The following is a 24,375-nucleotide window of genomic DNA, read 5'->3' as shown; positions in this document are numbered from 1 at the left end:
GTTTGTACAGAGCGTGTGTGATCTCTGCACATGCCATGATGGCTCCATGGCGACCGTGGAGGTCAATACCCACTGCCATGGGCAACATCTGTGGCAAAACTGAAAGCAACAGGAAAAAGCATGGTATACCTATTTATGAACATTAAGTTTAGGTTTCAGTCAATTTCTAAATGGCATTTCTCATTAGCAATGTGCTTTCTCCATTGCCTGTGGAAGAGGTGAGGTGACATTGTTTACCTGTTGTTGCCATATAATTAGGTGCTTTAGGCGTTAGATTGTGGAGTGCTTTAGTAGAGAGCTCTCGGATCACACTGCAAAACACAACAAATATAGTATTGTGTTTATTGTATTACCTTCATATTTGGTGACATTTATGAAGACAGGGAAATGCAAGTACTTACCTATCCCAGTGGTTGATCTTCATAGCTATCAAATGATCAATCATGGCCTCGGTGTACTCTGGGAAACTAGCTATATAGACACTTTAAGAACAAAAACCAAAGCTTTAGATGCACAGCTGACAATATCAACAGAAAATAAATAACAGCTTCAGACATTACTGTGTATAAGCATTCAAAACTGTGGGGGGAAAATCTATTTCAGCCACTTCTCATCATTCTACATCTACGTCTTTATTCTGTTTTTTCTTGTTCTGTGCAGTTCTATAGTCAGTCATGCCCTGAGGTTTGCATATTTCTCCATTTTCACTGCTTGAATGTTTGCTCTGCTAGTGGTGACACCGTTCTGCCAAAGGTGACAATTCCTGAAAGGGCATTGGAGCCCTTTTTATGTTTATGTTTTAATGCACACATTTCCTTATATGCCAGGTGTGTATGTACAAAAGGTGGCAGGCAGATGTTCATACATTTAATTGGAACTGCAGTTGTATAGCAACATAAGCAACAGCTACAGTTGTGTTCAGAATAATAGCAATGTGTTTAAAAAAAGTGAATGCTCAAAATACTTAGAATAGCTTTTAATTCCATAATAACAATGCATTGGGAACACTGCACATTCAATTCCAAATCAAAACATGACCAAAATTGATCAAGTTTGTGTTATACCTTTACAGAAAGTGAAGAAAAAGGAATATTAGGCTGTTCTACTTCTGGCACCTGTGAACAGGTATTCAAGCCCGGGACGATTGAACTACATTCCACAATTCCTCTGCATTACTGGGTTTTGCCTCAGAAACAGCATTTGATGTCACCCCACACGTTTTCTATGGGATTGAGGTCTGGGGATTGCGCTGGCCACTCCATAACATCAATCTTGTTCATCTGGAACCAAGACTCTGCTCGCTTACTAGTGTGTTTTGGGTCATTGTCTTGTTGAAAGACCCATTCCAAAGGCATTTCCTCTTCAGCATAAGGCAACATGACCTCTTCAAGTATTTTGATGTATTGAAACTGATCCATGAACCCTGGTATGCGATAAATAGGCCCAACACCACAGTATGAGAAACATCCCCATAACATGATTTTTGCACCACCATGCTTTACTGTCTTCACAGTACTGTGGCTTGAATTCAGTGCATGGGGGTCGCCGGACAAACTGTCTGCGGCCCCTAAACCCAAAAAGAACAATTTTGCTCTCATCAGTACACTGAATGTTGCCCCATTTCTTCTTTGGCCAGTCAATGTGTCCTTTGGCAAATTTCAACATATTCAGTACATGTCTTTTTTCAGCAATGGGACTTTGTGGTGGCTTCTAGCTGATAGCTTTGCCTCACACAGCCTTCTCCTGATCGTAACAGTACTCACAGGTAACTTTAAGTCTTCTTTGATTTTCCTGGAGCTGATCATTGGTTGAGCCTTTGCCATTTTGGCTATTCTTCGATCCATTCGAATGGTAGTTGAGCATTTTTTCCCCACGTCGATGCCCTTTCAAGGCATTTGAAATCATTTTGGCTGAGCAGCCTATAATTTTCTGCACTTCTTTATATGTTTTCCCCTCTCCAATCAACTTTTTAATCAAAGTCTGCTGTTTCTCAGAGCAATGTCTGGAATGACCCATTTTGCTGAGTATTTCAGTGTGAAATGCACTATAACCAGCATGTACAACATTTGCTTCCTTTCTACCTTAAATATGGGCCATAATTGACACCTGTTTCTTCACAGAATCAATCACCTCACTAATTGAACACAACACTGCTATTATTTTGAACATGCCCCTTTCAATTACAGAATTACACAGAATGAGCAGCATGCATGTCATGACTGTTGGGTCTGTTGGTTTTCTATGATTCTACAACACTTACTAGTAAATTATTTGCCATGTAGAAATATCACTTCTAACAAAAACTGAACTGTATGTCCTGGGAGGTATTTAGGAGCTTAACGCTGCATATTGTGGGTGTAATATCAATACTAGATTTTGATAGCTGTGCTTTAGTGCCACATTTACTTAGTTAAACTAAACTTTGCAAAATCTACTTGTATTTGGTAAAAAGCTGCTCATTATTGGGTACTTTACTAACCACAACTGCACACAGTGCACACAACTCTCCTTTGACCTGAATTTTTCTCATTAGTGGGACAGGAGGAGGGGGAGGAAATATTTTGTTCAACCATGAAGTTGGACTGGTTTGTCACTTCCTTTGCCAATATGGATGGGACACTACCTAACTTTATGTTTAGGATGTTATACCAAGTGTAACTAGTGAAAGTGGAAATATGGCTGTTAAGCTCTTAAAAACAGTTTCTTACCTGATGTTCAGATAGCAGTTGTTGATATTCCCAACAGCATAGTAGTCTGCTGCAGTCACAATGTCAATACCGTGAGGAAATGTCCCCTGTTGACACAAAAGTGAGCAACAACAGCTAAGATGTTTTAGTGCATTATGTGAGAATGGCCCATGTTGTTTAACACAGAGCAGATTAATCTGAGATTGGAAATAAGTGATTTGTTCCAAATTCAAGTAATGACCTAAGATTTTAAGAAAGATTTATGGCTCAAGGACTATTGGCAAATCAAACGTTTGCTGGCGCCCTGTAGCTGCTCTGTGAGGCTAATTCTTTTCTTCGAAGGCTTTAACTAACAAGGCAAGTTGAGCAAGACCTGAATAATTGGCAGCAAATAAACACCTAATCACAGTAATTTGGTTACTCATGATGCACAAGTAGTCAATAGTGCGGTCACAAACCTGTCTGCCGACATTCTCCTGGAAGGCAGCCTGGGACAAAATGAGACATAAAAATGAACTTCTGTCATGTAAATGAAAATTTTTAGTGAAGAAATCGTAGGATGCTGACCAGAGAACTTACAGAGGCAGCTCTGCGGCAGTTGACATTTCGGTCGAACACAGCTGTGATTAGCAAAGCACTGCAGAGAGAAGTGGGGATTGGAGAGTATAAATTATCTGAAGACTTACCTACAATTGTCCACAGAATACAATGAAGAGGGTGTTTTCACAGTCCCAAGAATGCTTAAAAATTGAAGATGAATGGGTATACAAGTTACAAAATGTGCTCCTTTGTGCTATGTTTGTTTGTTAACTGTTTCAATATTTATTTGTTCTTCTTATTCTGTAATTTACACTTTAGTCCATTTTTCATGCTTGGGAAAAAAAACTGGAATGTATGTACGCACATTCTTAGCAACATTTCTTTTACTGTAGTCTTGATCAACAGTTCATTTACCGAATAATCCTTAGTCGTTTTGAGACCGATTGTGGCAGGATTGCTGTGGGCAAAGTAACGTTACACAAGGTGATACTGGTTACACTGGTAAGAGCAAATTACACCTAACCATGTATCTGGCAAATTTAAATAGCTCATGTTACTGTATTGTGTGAACAGTTTATTTTATATTATATGTAACGTTTTATTTTATCGGGGTGCAAATGTTCCACCAAAACAAGTTCCTTCCTGAGACCATTTCGAAGAGCCAACATTGCTGTGATTGGTTTTAAAGAAATGCAAACAACCCAGCACATTTTTTTCTCCTATCCTGCAATGTACAGTATGTGTGGAGGAGCCAGACCTGACTCCACAGCGCTGTGGAAATAGGTCTGACAATGAGACCTTTACTGAGATACTGACCTTGTATTTCTCTGTTCTGTTACAGTGTCTCAACATCTCAATAATTTGTTAAGAGTCAATAACTCAGATTAAAGTGATGTTTAAATCTAGATTACATCATCACCACAAAACTGATTTTCATTGGAGGTGCACAGGTTTCCAGCACAGTAAACGCAGCCACAATATGACTGTCCAGGGTGTGTGAATGTCAGTTGTTAAAGGGGGGGGGGGGCAACCTACTTATGCATTACACTATCTGAGACTAACTGCTATGGGCCTTGTTTGCTCTCCTCCTATGTTCCCTGTCTCCTAACAGCAAGATTCAGGCCTGGAGCTTTACTAACTGTCCCAGTTCGGCTTTACCAACTGCCCCAGCCCTGAGGGCTTGGAAACAAAAACACTCCTGAATGCACTCTGGATAACACCCTAAAAGGATATTTTGAATTATGTCTGCCGCTTTTACAATTAATAAGTACACAGTGTAACTGTAACTGTGTAAGCAGAGATACAACTGTGTGGGTATGTGTGTGCCCCTAAGTCACTTAGTCGCACATTCACAAAAGTGAGTTTTCTGTAAATGTCATCAAGCTGTGATGAAAAGAGCAGGAACCAGCTTGTCTGAGCATTGCTGCCAAACGGCGACCGAAACCTACAGCAACAGGCGAAACTTGGCAATCCTGTAGGCTAGGGAAAGGGAGGGTGTTGTCACGACTGCTGATGATAATGGAAGTCGCAAGGGTTCAAACTGACACTGCAGAGCTGGTCTGCACAGTCAGAGACTACAGGTTCATACATGCACACCGAGAGAAAAGAGATCAAGGAGAAGGCAAACCGTTACTATTGACAAAGACTGAACGTCACTGGATGATATTGCACCCTACGGTAGTTTCTCTACACTGGTTGTTGATTAGATAAGTACAAGTTATAAAATGTTACTTGCTGTTCAGGTTGACTCCAGGTACTGATCCTGGTAAAACGGCCTTCTTAGCCATTTTGCATTGTAGTCTATAGACCAAAAAAGACCATTTCTATCCAGACCATACAACTGGTAAAACTGCAAGTTAAACTGTTTATTGACCCAACAAAAAACAAAGGTCACACTCTGGAGATTTGAGTGAGATAAATCATAAGCCTCTGTCAGACATTCACCCAATTAAGATAATCTGATGGCAATTTAACATGTCGGTCTCATGTCTGAATAAGCAACCTGGTCACTTTTGCGCAAAAGTCTTGACGGCAATCTAGTAACATGATGGAATGAATGAATATGAATGAATAAAACAAGAGTGCCAACTTCCAACCTGCCATCCATTGCTTGTCCACTGTCAGATATTAGAAAACAGGGAGCAGAATATGCTTTCTAATAAACGTGAAATGATGTATCTGATGCAAATCTCTTCCTCTCTCTCTTTGCCAAATATCATGCGAGCATGCAGCTCTTTCCCTTTTTCCGTAGGTTGTCATATAATGCAATGTTGAAGTCTGATGTTTTGAAATGAAATGAAGCTCACAACAGATTTTCACAAGTGAGAGCTTGGATTTTGTTTTTGGATATGGGAACATGTATTTAGAACAGCTGACAGGGAGCCACAAGATGATCAACAGCACATACTGTGTGGCAGCAGTAACAGTTTCATTGGAAGAGAAAACAATCAGGGCTGCACCCAACAATTATTTTCATTGACGATTAATCTGTCGATTATTTTTCTTGATTAATCGATTAGATGTTTGGTCTATAAAATTGGTCCAGAAAAATGGTAAAAAAAAGGTTGATCAACATTTTCCAAAGAACAAGATGACGTCCTTAAATGTCTTGTTTTGTCCACAACTCAAAGATATTAAGTTTACTGTCATAGAGGAGTAAAAAAAACTACAAAATAATCACATTTGAGAAGCTGGAATCAGAGAATCCTTACTCAAACCGATAAAATGAATCACCTTTTGATACCATAATCTTAGACCACTCAATATGTAGGCACAAAAGTCTATCTGTTGGTTATATGGTTACATGCAAGATTGATGTGGCACAGAAAAACTGGTTTGAGGCAGTAAATAACTGCTAAGAGGCAAACCATGACGCTTCTATGCAAATTACAATGAGAACATACTGTAATCCAATATGAGCAGGCAACCTAAAAAAGTCATACTTATTATTTAAAAAGTTTATTCTGCTTTCATCTCTCTATTGTAGCGGTTAGTTAGGAGGAGCAGTTAAGGAATATATTTAGAGTATGTACATATCAATGAGATGATATTATTGGCTGATAGTGGGCTTATCACAAATATATCAGTGTCGGTGTAAATGCAAAAAGATGTTTATGGGGTGCAGCGCTACTCATATTTGACCTGTATTTTTTCCTTCTTTGTCAGGAAAGAAAAGGGATTATGTTGTTGAGGGGCGGCAATAATGGCATACCGGGGATGTTAAACTGATGTAAATAATGCTGTAAAAATGTACAATACATACACAAGGAGAACTGTTATGTTTGCATTTTCAACAAACAGAAAGAGCTAATTAAAATGGGAGCATATCAGAAAACTGCTTTTTTTTCTTTAGCTGACCCTATGTTTCGAATTTTCCTGTGGGAAAGAGTATACTATTATTAAAAGGCATATAATCATTTGGGCCACTTATCGACAGAAGATTCACTCTTATCTCACTGAAACGGTGAACTTGACATATACAAATGCGTCCTTGGTGTGGTTTTGCAGCGATCCATGGAGGTGAGGGTTTTAGGCAAAGGAAGGAAGAGGAAGGTTACCTGGCAATCTGAGTGACAAAAGGCTCGAGCTCTTCAGGTTCATAAGCTCTGGCGAAAGACCAGCACACGTAGCAGGCAGAGTCACGCACATTGGAACCAACACTGCACGCTCCCCTCTTTTCATCGTAGGTCAGGGATTTGACAATGAGTGGCACAACTGCAATGAGACAACAGAAATGGATGCAGTGGTTTTATCTCAAGAACAAGAAATACAACCAAGATCAAAGAATAAAAGCTATGTCAAAAACATATGTCACATACTGTATGCAATATTTGTGCTGAGGGGAGTTCAAATGTCACGACTTAAGCACCAAACATGATAAAACCAAAATCCTTGGACTAAAACCAGTAACAACTAGCTGAATTAAAGATGATGTGTGCTCACTATATTGTTTATTTATAATGAAGAATTCGTAAATCATTGTTCACGAACATTTTTATATAGAAAAAAGTGAGCCTCTATGTATTTCAGATTGTATTATTGTTATGGTTTACATGCGCTTTGAGAAAGATGCAGAAAAAGGGTTTTCCTTGAAATTCTTAAAGAATTGATAAAAGACAACAGAAAAAGTGAAAAATTCAAATTACTGATTTTAATTATCATATATTAGAATAAGGTGTTGTTTGTGTGTGAAGCGCAATGACATGGCTGATTATCAATTTCCAGTGTAAGACTATTTGAATCTGAACTGAATGCCCACTTATTCTTTTCCCACTGTGAGTCATCACATCAGTTATATCAGTGTTCAAAGTCATTTAGTAAATGGGACTTGTATGTAACATTGGTGAAAGAAAGCACAACACGGTTAACATTGTTATAATTTGGAAGTTAGCAATAAAGTTAACTCATTTAGTAAAAGTTGTAGTTATGAATAATTTATAAGTTATAAATCTGTAACACCATACACAACACTGCTCACAATAAACAGGATCAGTACCAATTTCATCTGCATGTATGCATATGTTGTATCGATCTTGCCAGCTTGCTACTGGACGTCACTGGAAACTTGACACATTGGTGTGATAACATAACATGTTGATACATGTTATTTACAGTAACTGCAGAATGAGGCATATGTGGTCATTTCTACAAAAGACAAGAGATGGAGCGGGTAAGAGGAAGAAGAAGTGAGAGCCCCCACCCCACCCCATCATGTAAATCATTGCTTGAGGCTTGACTAATATCAGGTACAGCGATGTTGCCTAAGGGCCCTGCTGTTTGGGCTGAAGCCCCACCCACTAGTGAGACAACATCTCAGGGAGAGGAACTCACCACACAACTAACCAAATACAGCACACAGATGCACCATCACACACATTCGCAAACACACTCTGAACTTTTGACACATATCGGAGCCAACATCCTGACTTACGCGCACTGTGGACCGTGGAGCAGCTCTCTGCACGCTGAAGACCAGAGCAGGTAATGTTTTTTGTTTTTTTGTCTTCCTTTAATTAACACGGAAGCGGCACTGAGTTACATTTACAGCACTCCATCCAAGCCTTTCTCTTATTGGAAAAAAAACTGTCTTTGTAGTTGTAGTTTGTAGTGTGTATTATTTAGGGGAGGTATACGCTACGTATCAACATGTGACCTATGGATTTCAATTAGCCCATACTTGCACTGTCAAAACTGATGCACAGGTAATACTTAAATTACCTGGCCTCTGCAGAAGACCTTCTAAAAAAGCTCAATATACTTATTTAGATACATAGCTTTTTTATTACAATTTGTAATAACGTTTTGACTGGACTATATTAACAGGAGAGAGATACACCAATAAAAAGAGATTTTCGAATGAATTTCAGTTCTTAAGAAAGGAGTGGCTTTGCATGCTCTAACAGTAGTACAGAAACTTGAGTGACAACTTCTTGCGACAGCGCATGACAAGCAGGTTCTTCTACGGGCACCCATCGACACTTAACTCAAAGCTTTAGGTGATGTTTCATTTCAAAGGCGAACCTGAAGTGTTGGAGTGTTTCATAGGCCGCCTACTTCAGTGTTAAATAGTTAAAATGTCTGGTTTTAACTATTGTTACATATTCTAGCTGGTACATTACAATTTCTACAATTATTAAATAATTATTTCTCATACTCCTGTATCTTCAGAGCTGTTGAGCTCATCAAATGATGATTGGGAGCTGAGTGCATCCCGCAGGTGTAGTCATGGGAAGCAGGTGGCTCGTGGTTCCCACGCCGACAGCACAGAGTTTAGTAAGGTTGAGATAGAAAGCATGTCTCTGCATGCCCTCCAGGTCTGTGTTAGTAAGTGTCTAGTCTGCCCAACACCTGCCTACCTAGTGCCTTAGCAGCTCTCTAACTTTATAGGACAGAAGAGTGGAATAATATCAGAGCAGACAGACAGGTGAACAGGCAGGTAGAGGCGTTTGTAGGCTACTGCCAATCAACCAAAACTACACTTAGATAGCAGTGCACCTATGCAAACATGTTGGTGAACATTCGCATGCAGTAGACAGGTTTTCATATTTAACTATTTCTCTGTGGTCCTTTGGTGTACAGCCCAGTGTGAAGTTACAATTGCAGAAATACATTAGCCTGAGGGTGCAGTGTTTTGTGCAGCATGAGATTTTTCTACACAAGCAGCTAAAGAAACAGAGAAAAACCTTCCAATGAGAGCCACTCTCCACCTATACCAGACAAACAACTCTATTAGCCTCATGACTGACTAGTCAGCTCAGTGAGAATCTGGTACAAAAGCTGCAATGATTCATGAGTGTCTCTTAGTGCCACACTCCCTAACAGATTCAGGGAAAAGAGGAACTTCAAAAAAACCTAAACTACTTCTAATTCCTGAAATGTGCTGTATTTTTCCTTTCAGACAACATCCATTAGAATCAAGATGGAAACTGCTCAGGAACGCAAGCCAAAAAGACCCCACTATATTCCCCGACCGCCAGGCAAGCCTTTCAAGTACCAGTGTTTCCAGTGTCCTTTCACCTGCAATGAAAAGTCCCATCTCTTCAACCACATGAAATATAACTTGTGTAAAAACTCCATCTCCCTGATGTCACAGAAAAATGGGCAAACAGCCCGACGGGTCAAGGCTGGAGTAAAGGGAGACCCTTTCAAATCTAAGGACTGTCAAAGCCCCCTGCCAGCAGTTCAAAACAATATTCCTGAGACACAGGGAACTGAGGAGAACAAAGCTGAGAGCAAAGATGACACAAAAGAAGTTGACGTTGAGTGTGACAGTCCAGTCAATAATGACAGCCAGAGTGTAGCAAAATCAAATACAGTAACGGAGGGAGAGAACAGGGAGAGCAATGAGGCCAAGTCTCTGCCGCGCCTATCTGCCTTCTACCCTGTCACACCCAAAAGTGACGGAGCAGAAGCCTTCATGTCATCTGTGCAGCAGTTGGAGGATTCACAAGCTCCTGTTCCCACTTTCAACCACCAAGGCTACCCATGGGGCACAATTTCATCATCCATTCCCTTAAAAGCATTCACCCCTCCCATGGTTGCTGAATACGCTCCTTATCTCCTGCCTAACCGGCCCCTGTATCCACCATACTACCTCCCAGCAAACCCCCATGCAAATGAGCCAAACTCTCCTTCTTTCCAGCCAGAGTTTTTGGATCCCCAGAGGCCTGTGGTGCCACAACCCATTGCCCCACCTCACACTTCACTCTTTCCCCCACATCCATACAGATACTGCCATCCTCTTCACCTGCATTTTGGCCTGTACAGACCCCATGAGCTCTCCATGCCAATTACAGGATCCAGATATCTTCCATCGGATTTGTATGGCCCAACCCTTGGGTCTAAGGATTATGACTTATACATGCATTCACGTCCCAGTCACAACAGCCTCAACACATCTACACAAGAGGAGACCAACAACGGGCAAAGTGAAGACAAGGAAACCAGGCTGAGCCCTAAAGAGGGCTGTTCAGCCTTGGGGTCCCCTGACAGACCCAGTCATGCACACATCATCCAGAGAGACACAGAGGGCCAACACTACAGGGGTGACTCACAGCCAACCACCCAACTAGGACGCACAGCTGAAGCCATGCAACCCATCAAAACTGACTTAAGACACAAGGAGTCTGCAGAAAGCTTGCTGCAGTTAGGAACTCTGCATGTGGATGGAGGGTGAGTAAAAATCTCCTTAATTCCTTTGCTTAGTTGAGCTACAATATATTGTATTTGCAATTACCGGTAATTAATGGTAATCAGTCCTTTAACTCTTTATTTTGGCCTGTCTCTTTCAGATCATCTGAGAGCAGCAGATATTCCTCTATGCCTCTTTCTAAACCATATCCTGAAACTACACCAGACCAAAATGATGAGGACAACCGAGAAGATCTGGCCCCGCTAAACCTCTCAACAAGGAACCAGGACAAAGAAAGTAGTCCTGAACACAGACTGAGTGGCTCAGACACAGAGAAAATAAGTGGGGAAGAGTTACCTCTGAACCTCAGCCTGCGAGCTTCTTATAGCAGCCCTGTTCACAGCTCTACCTTGAGCACTTTAGAAGATCTTCAGCGGAGGCCAGACACTGAGCTGGATGAAGAACGATGTGACCAGAGGGAGACTGCAGCACTGGCACTCTGTCAGCTAGCCATTGCAAGCTCTGCTGCCTCTTTGTGGGAATTCAGCTCTGCAGATAGGCCCTCAGAGGGGTCCACAGACACTAGAAGTTCTGGTTTTCCGAAGAAGACCAAACGCACAACCAAGGCTAAGAAAACTGGTATAAAAAGAGCAAACAGTGGCCAGGCTGAAAACAAATGCCACGAACCAAACAAGAGAGCAAAAGCACCAGGGCGGGCTCTGAGGAGGAGGCTGCGCTGCTCCTAAACTCTGACTGTTATAATTTTGTAAGAAGGACAGAGTATATTTAACCTTCAGCCTAAAAAAGATCAACTTATTGAACATAATTAAGAATTAAAACGTCTATCACACTGCCACAACTGTAAAAAATAATCGTTGCAAAGACTTGATGTGCATATTTTGTCTTGTTCTCAAACTTGATAAAAAGAAAAAGGTGTAAAGCATTTAAATATGGGTTGTAAATCTGGACTTTCTTTTTTTTATGTAGAACATTGACAATGGAAGATGTGGTAATGTACTGTAAATCTAAATATGTTGAATAAATAAATGACAAGAACTGACTTGCTTACAGTAGTCCATGTATCGTATGATAATTATCTCAATGTAAATTTGTGGTAACATACCATCTGTCAACCGGGAAGGGAGCAGCAGGCCTCTTCTTCCAAGTTCTGCCAGTGCCAGGCAGCCTCCATGCCAAGCATTGTCTGTTTCCTGGAAGCTTGAAAAGGAACACACACACAACACAGGTCAAAAATTGTCCCAGTGTGACGGGCATTATTGAAATATAATATAATAACATAGCGTGACTGTGATGGAGAGAGCCAAAATTCCCCCAGCATGAACCTACCTGAAGCAGTCCAGCACTGATCCAACCACCTCATCTGCCAGCTCCTTGGGAAGCCTTCCTGTCACCCTCCCAATGCTGAAGGGTTAAATAAATCAGATGATTAATGTAACACATAAACTCTTTCAGAGGAGATGTCTTTGACATAAAGAATACCAAAGACAAGTTGCAGCAAGGATGATTTGTTATCAACAGTTCAGGTTGGTTGACATATGAACAGATTGTTACCCCTTTGCTGCAGACCAGCGCACAATTGTTTCCTTATCTTTCAGTCCCACCAGCAGATGCTCTGTAAAAATAAAAGCAAATTAGATTTCCTGAGCAGAGGTATTGCAATAACAAATGTTTTGAACAGAGTGGAGCCGGAAACTGACCAATAACAGTCTCCAGTTCCTCAGGAATGTCATAGTCCTCCTCCAATTTTTGTGTCTCCACATCAGGAGTCGCAGCGACTGTGGTAGATTGGGACATGGAAAGGTTTGCTGCCAGGGAGCGGCTGCCTCTCTGGTACCTGAAAAACATGCATAAAAACGTTTTAAGGCATTCAGGTATTTGCTACTATCTGATCCAGCCACATCTCACTAAGGACATGAAATGTGTTGTGACAAAAATATGACATCACTCACTATGAAACACTGGCTGGAAAGTGACCAAGCAATTCCAAACTCAACGGCTATGGGAATCACTGTTATTAACAATATTATATACATTGATGCTACGCAGGTTTTAGATCTAACAAAGTTTTCTACACACGCACACACACACACACACACACAGAATTTGTGTATCGACTGTAGATGACTGCGTATGACTTTGGTTGGTATGTCTGACCTCCAAGTGGCCAAACGTGGCTTCAGAAAGGTGAGGCCAAGTCTCTGGATTAGTTTGACACCAAGCTTCCTCAGCATGGCCTGGCTGCTCTCTGAAAGATTCTTCTGCTCCAGACATTGCAGAATTGTAGGAGCTGGAAACAAATAAGACATCCATATTATCTGTTGTAATACTGTTATAACAAATTAATTGAGATATATACACATATATATATATATATATATATAAAAATATATATATACATATACATATATATATACATATACATATATATATACATACATACACACACACGCAGGAATATATTTTTGGAGCTGTCTGGCTAGAAGCTAAGAAAAATATATGTGCCTTTTTGTCGGAAATAATTCTCACTATGTTGACAAATCACGTCAGCTACAGTATGACTGGACAGTCTGTGCATTGGATAGCATGTCAAAGAAAATCATAGATTATATTCACATATGGGAAGACTTATTCTTTTAAAGGGAAATGTCCCCTTATGTCTGCATTCAAATATCTCTCCTCCGGCATAGTACATTTAGATGATTTGTGAGCACAAATAATGACATACCACAGGCAAAAGCAACTGAACAAAGACTACAAATGTGACAAACGTGCTTCAATGACTCCTGGTCAGGAAATTCTGTGTCTTCCTTTGACCTCCACGTGGAGATTAGAGAGCAAAGTGTTGATTCATTACTTTGCTGCTGATAACAGGGGAAAGGGAACCTACCATATTGTAGGAGGTCATCTCTTTTTCCATGTTTGAAAAGCTTTGCCTAGGGGATACAAATAAGATGACCAAATCAATCGGAGATAGTGCAGTAACATTTGGGAAGGAATCACACATTTCTATTGCATTAACAAACTAAAGAAACTACATATTACTCTCAAAAACCAAATTCATGCGAGATAATTTATTAAAAATGTCTTTACATTTTTTTTTGCAGCACTTAACACTCAATCTACACACAAAAAACATGCAAGTATGGGTCTTGCAGGCTTGTTGACTGAACACACAGAGCCAGTTTTGACTGCCCTAAGGCTCACACATAGGCCAGGTTCACTTCACAGATATTAAGTACAAAGAGACTGTTTCTAAACATGTTATGCAAGTTTATGTGCCAATGATACATATGTAATATTCTTGCTTGAGGGCTGCATTACATTACCTTAGCTGACAGGAAATTAGTTTAAAATACTCTCAATCATTAGTAACAATTTACAGTGAGAACATGTGTATTGTGAGAGGCATCAAGGTGGAAAAGTGGATTTCTCTGCAACTAAGTACCCTCAATGCTGATCACATTTGATGACGAACCGTTTAGCTTAAAGCAGTGGATTACACAAAGTCACTTGAAACAGCAGATCCCACACATGCAGCAGGTGCATTACACACCTGCCAAAACCACATTAGGTATTGTATGACATACAAGTCATGTCAGCTCTTGTAAACTTCCCTTTGCAGGTTTTAATACAGCAGTGCACACAGATTACACTGGTTTCAAACATACACAGACAGGTATGCATGCAGCAGGTTTGTGTGATCGGTGAGTATGTGTGTTTACCAGAGACTGCAGGGCACCATCCAGCACCATAATGTCTCTCACTGACTGGTCACTGGTCTGGGATATAGTGGTCAGGCTCCAGTCTAAAAAGTCTCCGAGGCGCTTCTGTTTCACATCAGGGCGTGTCATGAACCTGTACAGTCATGTACAATAAGACAAGAAAGCAATAAAAGGTTTCATGTGGATAAACAAATGCAGATACCAGTAAGACATTCAAAGAATAACCTTGCCCTCTACTGGCTGGAACCGTAATTACAGTTCTAACGATCTAGATTGTATTTTGTTTACTGCTAGTTGCCATATTTTTATAGATTCATTTCAGTCTTTAATTTTGAAGGCCATGATTGACACATGCTTTACATAATAGACATACAGTAGACATCTGGCCATGATGTATGCAATTTTACTGATAAAACTTACAGATTACTAAGGTTTTGAATGCATACTTTTTACTTGTAGTGGAGTACTTTCAGTGTGGTCTTAGTACTAGATCTCTGAATACTTCTTCCACCACTGTTCCCAGGGCACCATGGGAACAGTGGTGACTTCACTTCTTCCCTATGCTTCTTACTTAAAGACCCCCAGGCTTTCTTTAGCTTAGCATAACCTGGAATTATTTGTTAACTTCCTCAATCATGTTACCTTCAGGGAAAATCGTGAGAGCAGGTGGGGCCTGTGGAAAACCGGACCAAATATACAGAACAATAAAATGAGAAAAAAATAGCTTTGGTCGTGGACGAAACACTGATTTTATATTTAAATACGTAGCGTCAAATCCTGTGGGTCGAATCGCTTGATCACTAATGTTTTATTTTATTTTAAAGTGGTATTGTTTATATTATCGTACCTTTTGTGCTATTTGCTCTCATTTACACTGTTTTTGGTCTGATATCAGTGCTTTCATTGTTGATCATATCTTTCCTGAATTTTTTTGTGCAGTTTTATTTTCATGTACAGTGGGACAAAAAAGTATTTAGTCAGTCACCAATTGTGCAAGTTCTCCCACTTAAAAAGATGAGAGAGGCCTGCAATTTTCATCATAGGTACACTTCAACTATGAGAGACAAAATGAGAAAAACAAATCCAGAAAATCACATTGTAGGATTTTTAATGAATTTATTTGCAAATTCCTCGGGAGAATAAGTATTTGGTCACCTACAAACAAGCAAGATTTCTGGCTCTCACAGACCTGTAACTTCTTCTTTAAGAGGCTCCTCTGTCCTCCACTCGTTACCTGTATTAATGGCACCTGTTTGAACTTGTTATCAGTATAAAAGACACCTGTCCACAACCTCAAACAGTCACACTCCAAACTCCACTATGGCCAAGACCAAAGAGCTGTCAAAGGACACCAGAAACAAAATTGTAGACCTGCACCAGGCTGGGAAGACTGAATCTGCAATAGGTAAGCAGCTTGGTGTGAAGAAATCAACTGTGAGAGCAATTATAAGAAAATGGAAGACATACAAGACCACTAATAATCTCCCTCGATCCAGGGCTCCACTCAAGAGCTCACCCCGTGGGGTCAAAATGATCACAAGAATGGTGAGCAAAAATCCCAGAACCACACGGGGGGACCTAGTGAATGACCTGCAGAGAGCTGTGACCAAAGTAACAAAGGCTACCATCAGTAACACACTACGCCGCCAGGGACTCAAATCCTGCAGTGCCAGACGTGTCCCCCTGCTTAAACCAGTATATGTCCAGGCCCGTCTGGAGTTTGCTAGAAAGCATTTGGATGATCCAGAAGAGCATTGGGAGAATGTCATATGGTCAGATGAAACCAAAATAGAACTTTTTGGTAAAAACTCAACTCGTCGTGTTTGGAGGGGAAAGAATGCTGAGTTAAATCCAAAGAACACCATACCTACTGTGAAGCATGGGGGTGGAAACATCATGCTTTGGGGCTGTTTTTCTGCAAAGGGACCAGGACAACTGATCCGTGTAAAGGAAAGAATGAATAGGGCCGTGTATCGTGAGATTTTGAGTGAAAACTTCCTTTCATCAGCAAGGGCATTGAAGATGATAACTTTTGTTATTGACCAAATACTTATTTTCCACCATAATTTGCAAATAAATTCATTAAAAATCCTACAATGTGATTTTCTGGATTTGTTTTTCTCATTTTGTCTCTCATAGTTGAAGTGTACCTATGATGAAAATTACAGGCCTCTCTCATCTTTTTAAGTGGGAGAACTTGCACAATTGGTGGCTGACTAAATACTTTTTTGCCCCACTGTATATGATTTACATTACTATAGTGAGTTCTGCATGGTGCTGACTTCATCAAAAGAGTAACTGAATTTCTGTCTGTCTATCTATCTATCTCTCTCTGAGGCCTGTAACCTGCTCGGGAACAGGTTATGTTCGAGATTAGAGATCATCCGGTGTAAAAGCACCGCCTACTGACCAATCAATACTCGATTGATAACGGCGTCACCGTTCTTAGAAGATCAAGTGGAGCTCGGTGCGCACATAAAAGTTAAAACATTTACAGACCGACAACCCCGTTAACATTCCCTGATGGGTATTGTTATGAAAGATATAGATTTTCAGCGGACGTATAGGCTATTTGTAGGCTTCTTGAGCTGAGTGTTGCCAATGTGCACATCGGCCTGAATTATGTGTTTGTATATTTTATTTGCTCTCACGATCGCTTCCCACTTCCAGGGTTGCAACTGAAATAAAAGGCTAAAGCAACGACAGTTTATGGAAAACACAAGTGTAATTATGGTCAGATCTTGTGCCTGACTGATAAGCGTTGTGATTTACGCATTTACAGCGTCGGCTATTTTTACGCCAGCTTTCCTTCCTGTTTTAGGAAGCAGCGACTGTATTGCGTTTTGCCTGTAAAACCGTGTGTGTGTTCTTCATAATTATGTAGAATTATAGTTTGCTCTTCATATGTAAAATATACGGCTCTGGTAGATGTTTGCGATTGGTCGTGCTGTGCAAACACCGCCTCTTTTATGTGAACGCGAGCGTCGCTGGATTGGGAAACCCTGGGTTGATTAAACTAGCTGTTAACCACTGTCGTGACAGTTTATGCAGGACTGCGGTTGTTAGGTTAGGTGAAGCCGGGTAACTGAAATAAATCCAGGGCATGTTGATCTTGATTCGTAGTACAGGCTTCAGGATGCCCACAGCTCTGTTGTGGCTGCGAGGGGATATTTAAGTTTTATTAAGCATGGCATTTCAGTACAATTAAGTCAGCAAGTCCAGTTGAAAGTATTGAAGAACGGAAACTTAGTTTTTGTGAAGGGTATTATTGTTCCATTGTTTCAAATTGTGAAACTGACATTTTTGGAAACAACCAAAAAACTTAAATACTATGTAATTACTTGCATGGTGTTTGTGCACTTACTTTGATACCAGTACAGATGCAGCATCCCTCGGACTATCACAGACGAGTAGATAAGACTGGAAAAAAGAAAAACTAAATCTGTTAAACATACTGTAAAATGTCATTACTGTAGAATATCATAACATTCTTAAATGTTGGAATAACTACAAACAAATCCACAAACATTACTCCAGCATTACAACAGGGCTGAATAAAATTCAGTTTAGATATTAAGAGACTGGATTATCTTCTTAATGGATTCTCCATAACTGGCACAGAATTACTGCTGTCAAACATTTAGACAGTTTATTCAGATATTTTTGAGGATCCACAAATCCTGATAACAGAACCAAGCCATCACAGGGAGCGAGAGCTAGACATACAGACCAATCTCTTTTACGTAAAACAGTAAAACGGAATCAAGATGATATCATATACTTAACTTGCCTTTGCAATAGCTAAAATACGGTCCATGGTGGGCTCTCTGGCCTTGCCACCATCTGACTCTAGATGACCATCCAGACGATAAAGGTCAAAGGGTATAAGGCAGGTCATGGACAGCCACAACAACAACATGTAGCGAGTTTCCCAAGTCTGGAATGAGTAGATGGTAAACACATACTATTGTTAAATGTTTGATAAAGCTAACAACAAAAATATTATAAATGCCAACCTGTAGGAGGCAAATGCACAAATGTGTAATTGTGAAAGCCTGGATTATAACTGTGTCCCCTTAATGCCAGTCTCACCTCTGAGTCTTTGGGATCCTGCCTGGACAGCAGGTCGAGAACTGGCTGGACATCTGCCACCTCATGGGGAAAAAGCTGCATGAAGATTTTATAGCCTCTGACCTACCCAGGAAAAAGGATTACTGAATTGGTTGGATACATTTGCTGTGTCAATAAAATGGATCAGGTTTTATTCTATGTAGTGCAGTCTGATGGGAATTCACTGATGTACCAGACAAGACAGCTAATGTAAACCGGAGTACTTTGTTTTTGACTGACCTTACAGATGATGTAGAGAAACTTAAAGCTCAAATGAACCAATGAAGGGGGAGACTTCTCACTCCTCACAAACTCCAGTATCATGTTCAGCATCCATTCTAGAACATAATTGAAAATGTGCAATCATATGTTTAGAATGAATCTACAGTACTAATTCAGATTGAATTTAGAGTTCTAGTTATCATAATGTACCTAAGTGTGGGTCCAATAGATGAGGCTGCTCTTGATATCTGTTCATTATCACTGTGGGAGGAAATGGGCAGTGTGATTAAATGCTAACAAGCTAAAACCACCCAACTAAAGCACTAATTAAAATTTGTTTATTTAAGGAATTATTTTATCTGTGGATGACTGTCTCACCTAAGAACCTCTGTGTGGCGGACTCGCTTGTCACCATGCTCCCGTGGACCTCCGGCAGGCTGCAGAGGAGAGCTCTGGTCTCGCAGCTCTCACCGAAGCCCCCCAACACACACGTTTGTACAATGGACTCTCCTCCTTCACCACCGGGACACTCATTCTCTGCCTCCGATAAGGCCATTCTGCCACACTTCTACCCACTAACAGTGTCTTTGTCGCAAAGGCTACCGTTATCGTTTTGTGTTATGAGTTATGAGCATAGACTGTATGAATCACTTAGCTAGCTAACGTTAGCTAGTATTAGCATCCAATAATGCATAGCAAAAGGAACGGATCTGGATTAAGAATTAGTTTACGGAACGACGGAATTCAATCATCAAATCACATCAATCATAGCTACGATTCGGACTTGGTCTAGAGGGTAATGATGTGAAAAATAACGCAAAGTGAAAACAATTTCACTCATAAAACCGAGGCACTGGTCAATGTTTTGATGCGCTGGTGCTGTAACTAACAGTGTGCTCGCGCCCCGCCCTGGTACGGTAAGCGAGAAGGTTGATACGTATCGCTGGAGACGAAAGGCCAACCGCTTTTGGTTTTTATTCTGGGAATAGCTTGAAAAAATAATTAGAAATAGGCTACTTGAACACTCAAAACAAACTCAATTATGCTGGAAACTAAGAATTTAATAGTATGCTATCGCTGTGACAACAAAAACCAGACAGCACAGCGGATTGTCAATGTATTAATTAATTCTACTGGGGAAATTCCAAATCCACAAAGCTAATTTCTCAAAGTATCGGGCGGCATTTGAAACTTTTAGATTGAATTCAGGAATATTTTGAGTCCATACAAATTTTAAAAGTTTTTTTATATAGTTGCTAGATTGAATGTATAATAGCCTAGGCTACTGTATATATTAATTAAGAATTGAAGTGGATACAAAGTAAAGAAAAGTAAGTTTAGGCCTATTTATAAGTTTGGGGTAGCCTACTTTACTTAACTATCGTTTTATAATAATACTACATTTTATTTATATAGCCCTTTTCATAGTACTCAAAGACACTTTACAATAAAACCAGCACATTAAAACAAGCATATTCAAATCAAGTAAAACAATAAAACCAGCAACTAACAGTATGAAATGCGATATTCTTTTAGTTTGGAGGCTAATCTAAAGAGGTAGCTATGCTTTGATCAGTGATTTGAATGTGTCACTGATGTGGGGGGGGTAGGGAGTTCCAGAGGAAGGAGGCTGTGACGGTGAAAGCTCTGTCACCCCATGTTCGGGGTTTTATGCTACTAACTTATACTCCACTACAGTTCAGAGGAAAATATTTTATTTATTTGACAGTGAGTTTTCTGATCAAAATTTTACAAACAAAACATGCGATCAGTAGGCTACATAAAATATGATGCTGCTGTGTGAATAGATTAAACTACTCAAAAGTATATGAAAGCATTTAAAATTAGCTCCACCGAGACCAGCTATAACATTTAATAGTACCGTTTATGTCAATCCATCAATAATAATGGTCCAGTAATATAATAATGCTGAAAGGACCCATTCTGACAAATAATTATACTACTTTGAGTACATTTTGCTGATAATATTTTTGTACTTTTACTTAAGTGACATTTTCAATGCAGAACTTACTACAAAGTATGGGTACCACAATATAGAAATACTACAAGTATTTCTATATTGTGGTACCCATACTTTTACTTAGGTAAATAATTTAAATGCTTTTGCCACCACTAAAAGTTGCCAAGTGTTTGTTACGGTGTATTGCAGAGCTGTAAATTACTGGTTCAATGGCACAGCCTGTACCATTGTGATGCCATTTCAAGTCAAGTTCTTAAAAGATTGTGATTAAAACATGAATGCATAACAAAAACATGGGTGCATAAAAAGTTGAGAGCAATAACAGTCCTGAATATGTTCTAATAAGCTGCAAATAGTAGAATATAAATTACATAATTATACAGATATAAGCAAAGTAACAACACAAATTAAGACAAATAGCTTCATATGTGTATGTTTATGTTACTAAGTTGCATGTGAGGCAAGGTATACAACAACCTGGGGGAAGAAGCTTTTGTTAATTCTGGGGCAGGGGGTCAAACAGTGAGAAAGAGGGGTGGAGAGTTCTTTATGATGATGATGATGGTCTTACAGTCTGATTTACTACTGTTTTCATACCAGATACATAACAAATACAGCAGGTCAGGACAAACACGCTGGTTCATTCCAGGATTTATTGTTGGCTAAGCAGAGGATATTAAATATATAGGATTCGTAAATGCAGCAACATTTTGTATGTGTATGTAGTGTTTTAGTCTGCGTGACATCAACAGTTAAGCTATGGTGTAGATAAAGTATAAAGTAATGCATTCACTGGGAAAATCCGATGTCTTTTGCACAGCAGTACAATTCAGTCAGATGCTGGTTAAATGCAGGCGATGAAAATGTGTCAGGTTTTGATGCATACCAAAGCATACTCAGCTTCAGACCAATTTGTTCTTCTAACTGACAAGCAAGCCTGATAAAGAATATCCATAACACATTGCTTGCTCTTCCACGTGCAGAAAATGTTAAAAATAAAAACAGAAGTTTTAAGTTGGTCCAGAGCTGAGGTCTTGGTGTGTGGTAAGCCTTTCTTTTTTAAACAGTATCGCATGTTAAGGTTTATGTTTGTAGGCAACCTATACAGAAGTCAGTGTAGAAAATACAGAATTTAAGAATACAAATATAAAGTGTGTGTGTGTGTGTGTATATATATATATATATCTTTGTTCAAACTTAGAATTTAAGATAGTAATTGAAAGATGTGGATTTTGTTTTTCACATTTTGGAAGCAGGTTGGTGTAGGTAGAGCAGACAGGGTAGAAATATTTTGTTATGTTGATTCTGTATTGTCGACACAATATAACATACATTACAATGTTATAGTGTTTAGTCTCTTCAACAATTAGCCAAATTATTTTGGTTAATTAACATCTGTCAATATATACATATATTTTGGTTTTAGTTTAAGACTGTTAAGCTTTCTACAAGTAAATGTGAGTGCAATTATTTCAGTAGGTTCTTCATAATACTTATTGAAGAGCCCCTGTAGCCACCACCAAAGTGGTTCCAGTGATTCAGATAGTGGAAGAGTTGGTAAAGCTGGTTTCTCTTTGCAAAGCCAGGTGCTTTAGGAATCTTGTCATGGTAAGCAGAGTAAAAAGAGCTGTTGAAGCCACCAAACATCCCTGCAATACCCAACTCATACTCCGAATGGCCATAGAAGGAGGCTGGGTCAAAGATGACTGGGCCCATCGTACACTGTGCTACATTGCCTCCCCACAGGTCTCCATGGAGGAGAGCAGGGACAATCTCTACATCTTTGAAAAACTGAGGGATCTTCAGCTGTAAATAACAGACACAATATGTAAGTTGCACTGCCATAGCATTGATACAATCATAAAGATCTGTGTAAAATATGTTTTATTTCTGATGGGGTCAAATGGGGGTGGGGGGTTAACCTGTAGCTTGGCCCATAATTCTATAGCTTCCCTGTCTCCATAAGATTTCTCCACCATGTTAAGCTGGTGCTGCAGCCTCTGCTGGGAGTAAAATGTCACCCAGTCATCCTGCCACTCATTTTCCTGGGGAGGTAAGGGAAAAACATTAATGCAATAAAGACAACTGTAACATCTCAAAGACTTAGAGACTACATACATGTACTACATACAAATGTATTACCTCTTAAAGACTAAAACAGAGTCCAGTCTTGCCTAGTATACAGACACAAACCTGTGGTAGATATCCACAGCATGTAGGTACACTGAAGCCAAATTTCTCAACAGCCACCTCCGATTGTCCAGCTCCTTTTCCTGTGTACAGTTATGTAGTAAATCTTAATTAATCAGCAATAAACTCTAATTTAAAATTTGAGAGTTAACTGTTATTCAGTGTAGTAATGGCATAGAATGAGCAATGTTGTTGTGCATTTGTCCACATTTGTGTACAAGTAGCATAAAAAAGGTACTAAAGTGAGGTTAAGGTTAATTACCCACTGTCTGGTGCTCTTTATTAAAGGTTTCCAACTGTCTCTTGTTGTGAACATGCAGATCTGCCAGCTGCTCTCCTAGGAGCTTTGAGTACCTACACATTGGATTTGGAAATCATTTTTTTTATTAAAAAAGAACAAACTACATACTATATTTTACTTACTATAAACTAAACACTACTATATTTACGCTGCCCTCATTTCTACGGATACAGTTCTAAACAAATTGTATAAGAGAGCTCTTACTTGGTAAGACCTCTCAAGTCCAGATGTTCCATTACAAATACACATCCTCCTGTGTCAAGCTCAACCACCTTCACAGGCTTGGGGACTTTAACAGTTCCTGTCTTTAAAATGGCTTCCAAACTAGCCATCTCACCATCAAACATCAATTTGGCCTGAATCAAACAAACAAACAAAAGATAGGATTTTTGGCTGGTGACTAGTGCAGAAGCACAGACCTGCATTAATTTGCATCACACGAAATAAATAATTATATTGTTTTCCATTTCGCACAAAGTTCAGTGGCAATTAGTACTATCTGGCTTTCAGAGGGTGTAGCTATCTAGCGGGTACATATGTTCAGGTTCAGCCAAACACCAACTAAATGCATGCCACTATAATTAATTAAAATCTAAAAGATAATGAGAACATACCTCGCTCTTGTGATTTATCTTCACAAACACTCTCCCAGTGTCGGTATCATAACTCTGGCCCTCGCTGATACATCCACCACCTGAGTGACCAGTTGGCTTCAGCATGGCTGTTCCCAACTCTTTCTTTAACTTACCTTCCATGGTTATTTCCCACAGCTAATTTAGTGGAATTATAGCATGGATGTATAGAATTATAGTAGTGCTAATACTAACAACCATATACTGTATATACAGTCTATGCTAACAACGCAGTGCCAGGAGTTTAGGGGGCGTTTCAACTATTTCCGTCGTGTGAACCAACGAGTAATCTTGCTCAGGGACGGTCATCTTGTTTTTCTTCCGTTATATTTATACAGG

At 39.7% G+C, this 24,375-nt stretch overlaps 3 protein-coding genes across 4 annotated transcripts in view; 1 reads left to right on the top strand and 2 right to left on the bottom strand.

The window, feature by feature from the left end:
* The window catches only part of tbcd (tubulin folding cofactor D), a 36,932-nt gene extending 17,095 nt beyond the window's left edge, over window positions 1–19,837 (bottom strand). For both annotated transcript variants that reach the window (XM_078270501.1, XM_078270502.1), the window contains exons 1-20: window positions 19,311–19,837; window positions 19,143–19,193; window positions 18,951–19,048; window positions 18,693–18,794; window positions 18,391–18,537; window positions 17,965–18,020; window positions 14,601–14,733; window positions 13,766–13,811; window positions 13,033–13,165; window positions 12,576–12,712; window positions 12,430–12,490; window positions 12,205–12,279; window positions 11,981–12,075; window positions 6,785–6,941; window positions 3,267–3,324; window positions 3,146–3,175; window positions 2,709–2,794; window positions 402–482; window positions 238–311; window positions 1–99 (exon numbers count right to left, since the gene is read on the bottom strand). The exon at window positions 1–99 is cut by the window's left edge and continues 19 nt beyond it. In XM_078270501.1, the coding sequence (XP_078126627.1) occupies window positions 1–99; window positions 238–311; window positions 402–482; window positions 2,709–2,794; window positions 3,146–3,175; window positions 3,267–3,324; window positions 6,785–6,941; window positions 11,981–12,075; window positions 12,205–12,279; window positions 12,430–12,490; window positions 12,576–12,712; window positions 13,033–13,165; window positions 13,766–13,811; window positions 14,601–14,733; window positions 17,965–18,020; window positions 18,391–18,537; window positions 18,693–18,794; window positions 18,951–19,048; window positions 19,143–19,193; window positions 19,311–19,488 (1,897 nt within the window). In that variant the 5' untranslated portion in view covers window positions 19,489–19,837. The remainder of the gene's footprint in view (window positions 100–237; window positions 312–401; window positions 483–2,708; window positions 2,795–3,145; window positions 3,176–3,266; window positions 3,325–6,784; window positions 6,942–11,980; window positions 12,076–12,204; window positions 12,280–12,429; window positions 12,491–12,575; window positions 12,713–13,032; window positions 13,166–13,765; window positions 13,812–14,600; window positions 14,734–17,964; window positions 18,021–18,390; window positions 18,538–18,692; window positions 18,795–18,950; window positions 19,049–19,142; window positions 19,194–19,310) is intronic.
* Window positions 8,042–11,917, top strand: znf750 (zinc finger protein 750). The gene is made up of 3 exons (XM_078270503.1): window positions 8,042–8,207; window positions 9,625–10,898; window positions 11,018–11,917. The coding sequence occupies exons 2-3, from the start codon at window positions 9,646–9,648 to the stop codon at window positions 11,601–11,603; spliced, it is 1,839 nt and encodes a 612-aa protein (XP_078126629.1). The 5' UTR covers window positions 8,042–8,207; window positions 9,625–9,645; the 3' UTR covers window positions 11,604–11,917.
* Window positions 19,838–20,630: 793 nt separating the features above from the next.
* fn3krp (fructosamine 3 kinase related protein) lies at window positions 20,631–24,349 on the bottom strand. Its single transcript, XM_078268634.1, has 6 exons — window positions 24,019–24,349; window positions 23,609–23,760; window positions 23,366–23,457; window positions 23,107–23,186; window positions 22,836–22,958; window positions 20,631–22,719 (listed from the first exon to the last, which is right to left on the bottom strand). Exons 1-6 carry the CDS (start codon window positions 24,157–24,159, stop codon window positions 22,381–22,383), a joined length of 927 nt encoding a protein of 308 aa, XP_078124760.1. The 5' UTR covers window positions 24,160–24,349; the 3' UTR covers window positions 20,631–22,380.
* Window positions 24,350–24,375: the final 26 nt, after the last annotated feature.

The sequence above is a fragment of the Sander vitreus genome, chromosome 15, assembly GCF_031162955.1.
Source record: "Sander vitreus isolate 19-12246 chromosome 15, sanVit1, whole genome shotgun sequence".
Taxonomy (NCBI): Eukaryota; Metazoa; Chordata; class Actinopteri; order Perciformes; family Percidae; genus Sander; species Sander vitreus.
The sequence above is the reverse complement of the archived record's forward strand: the minus strand, read 5'-3'. Positions and strand labels throughout refer to the sequence as shown.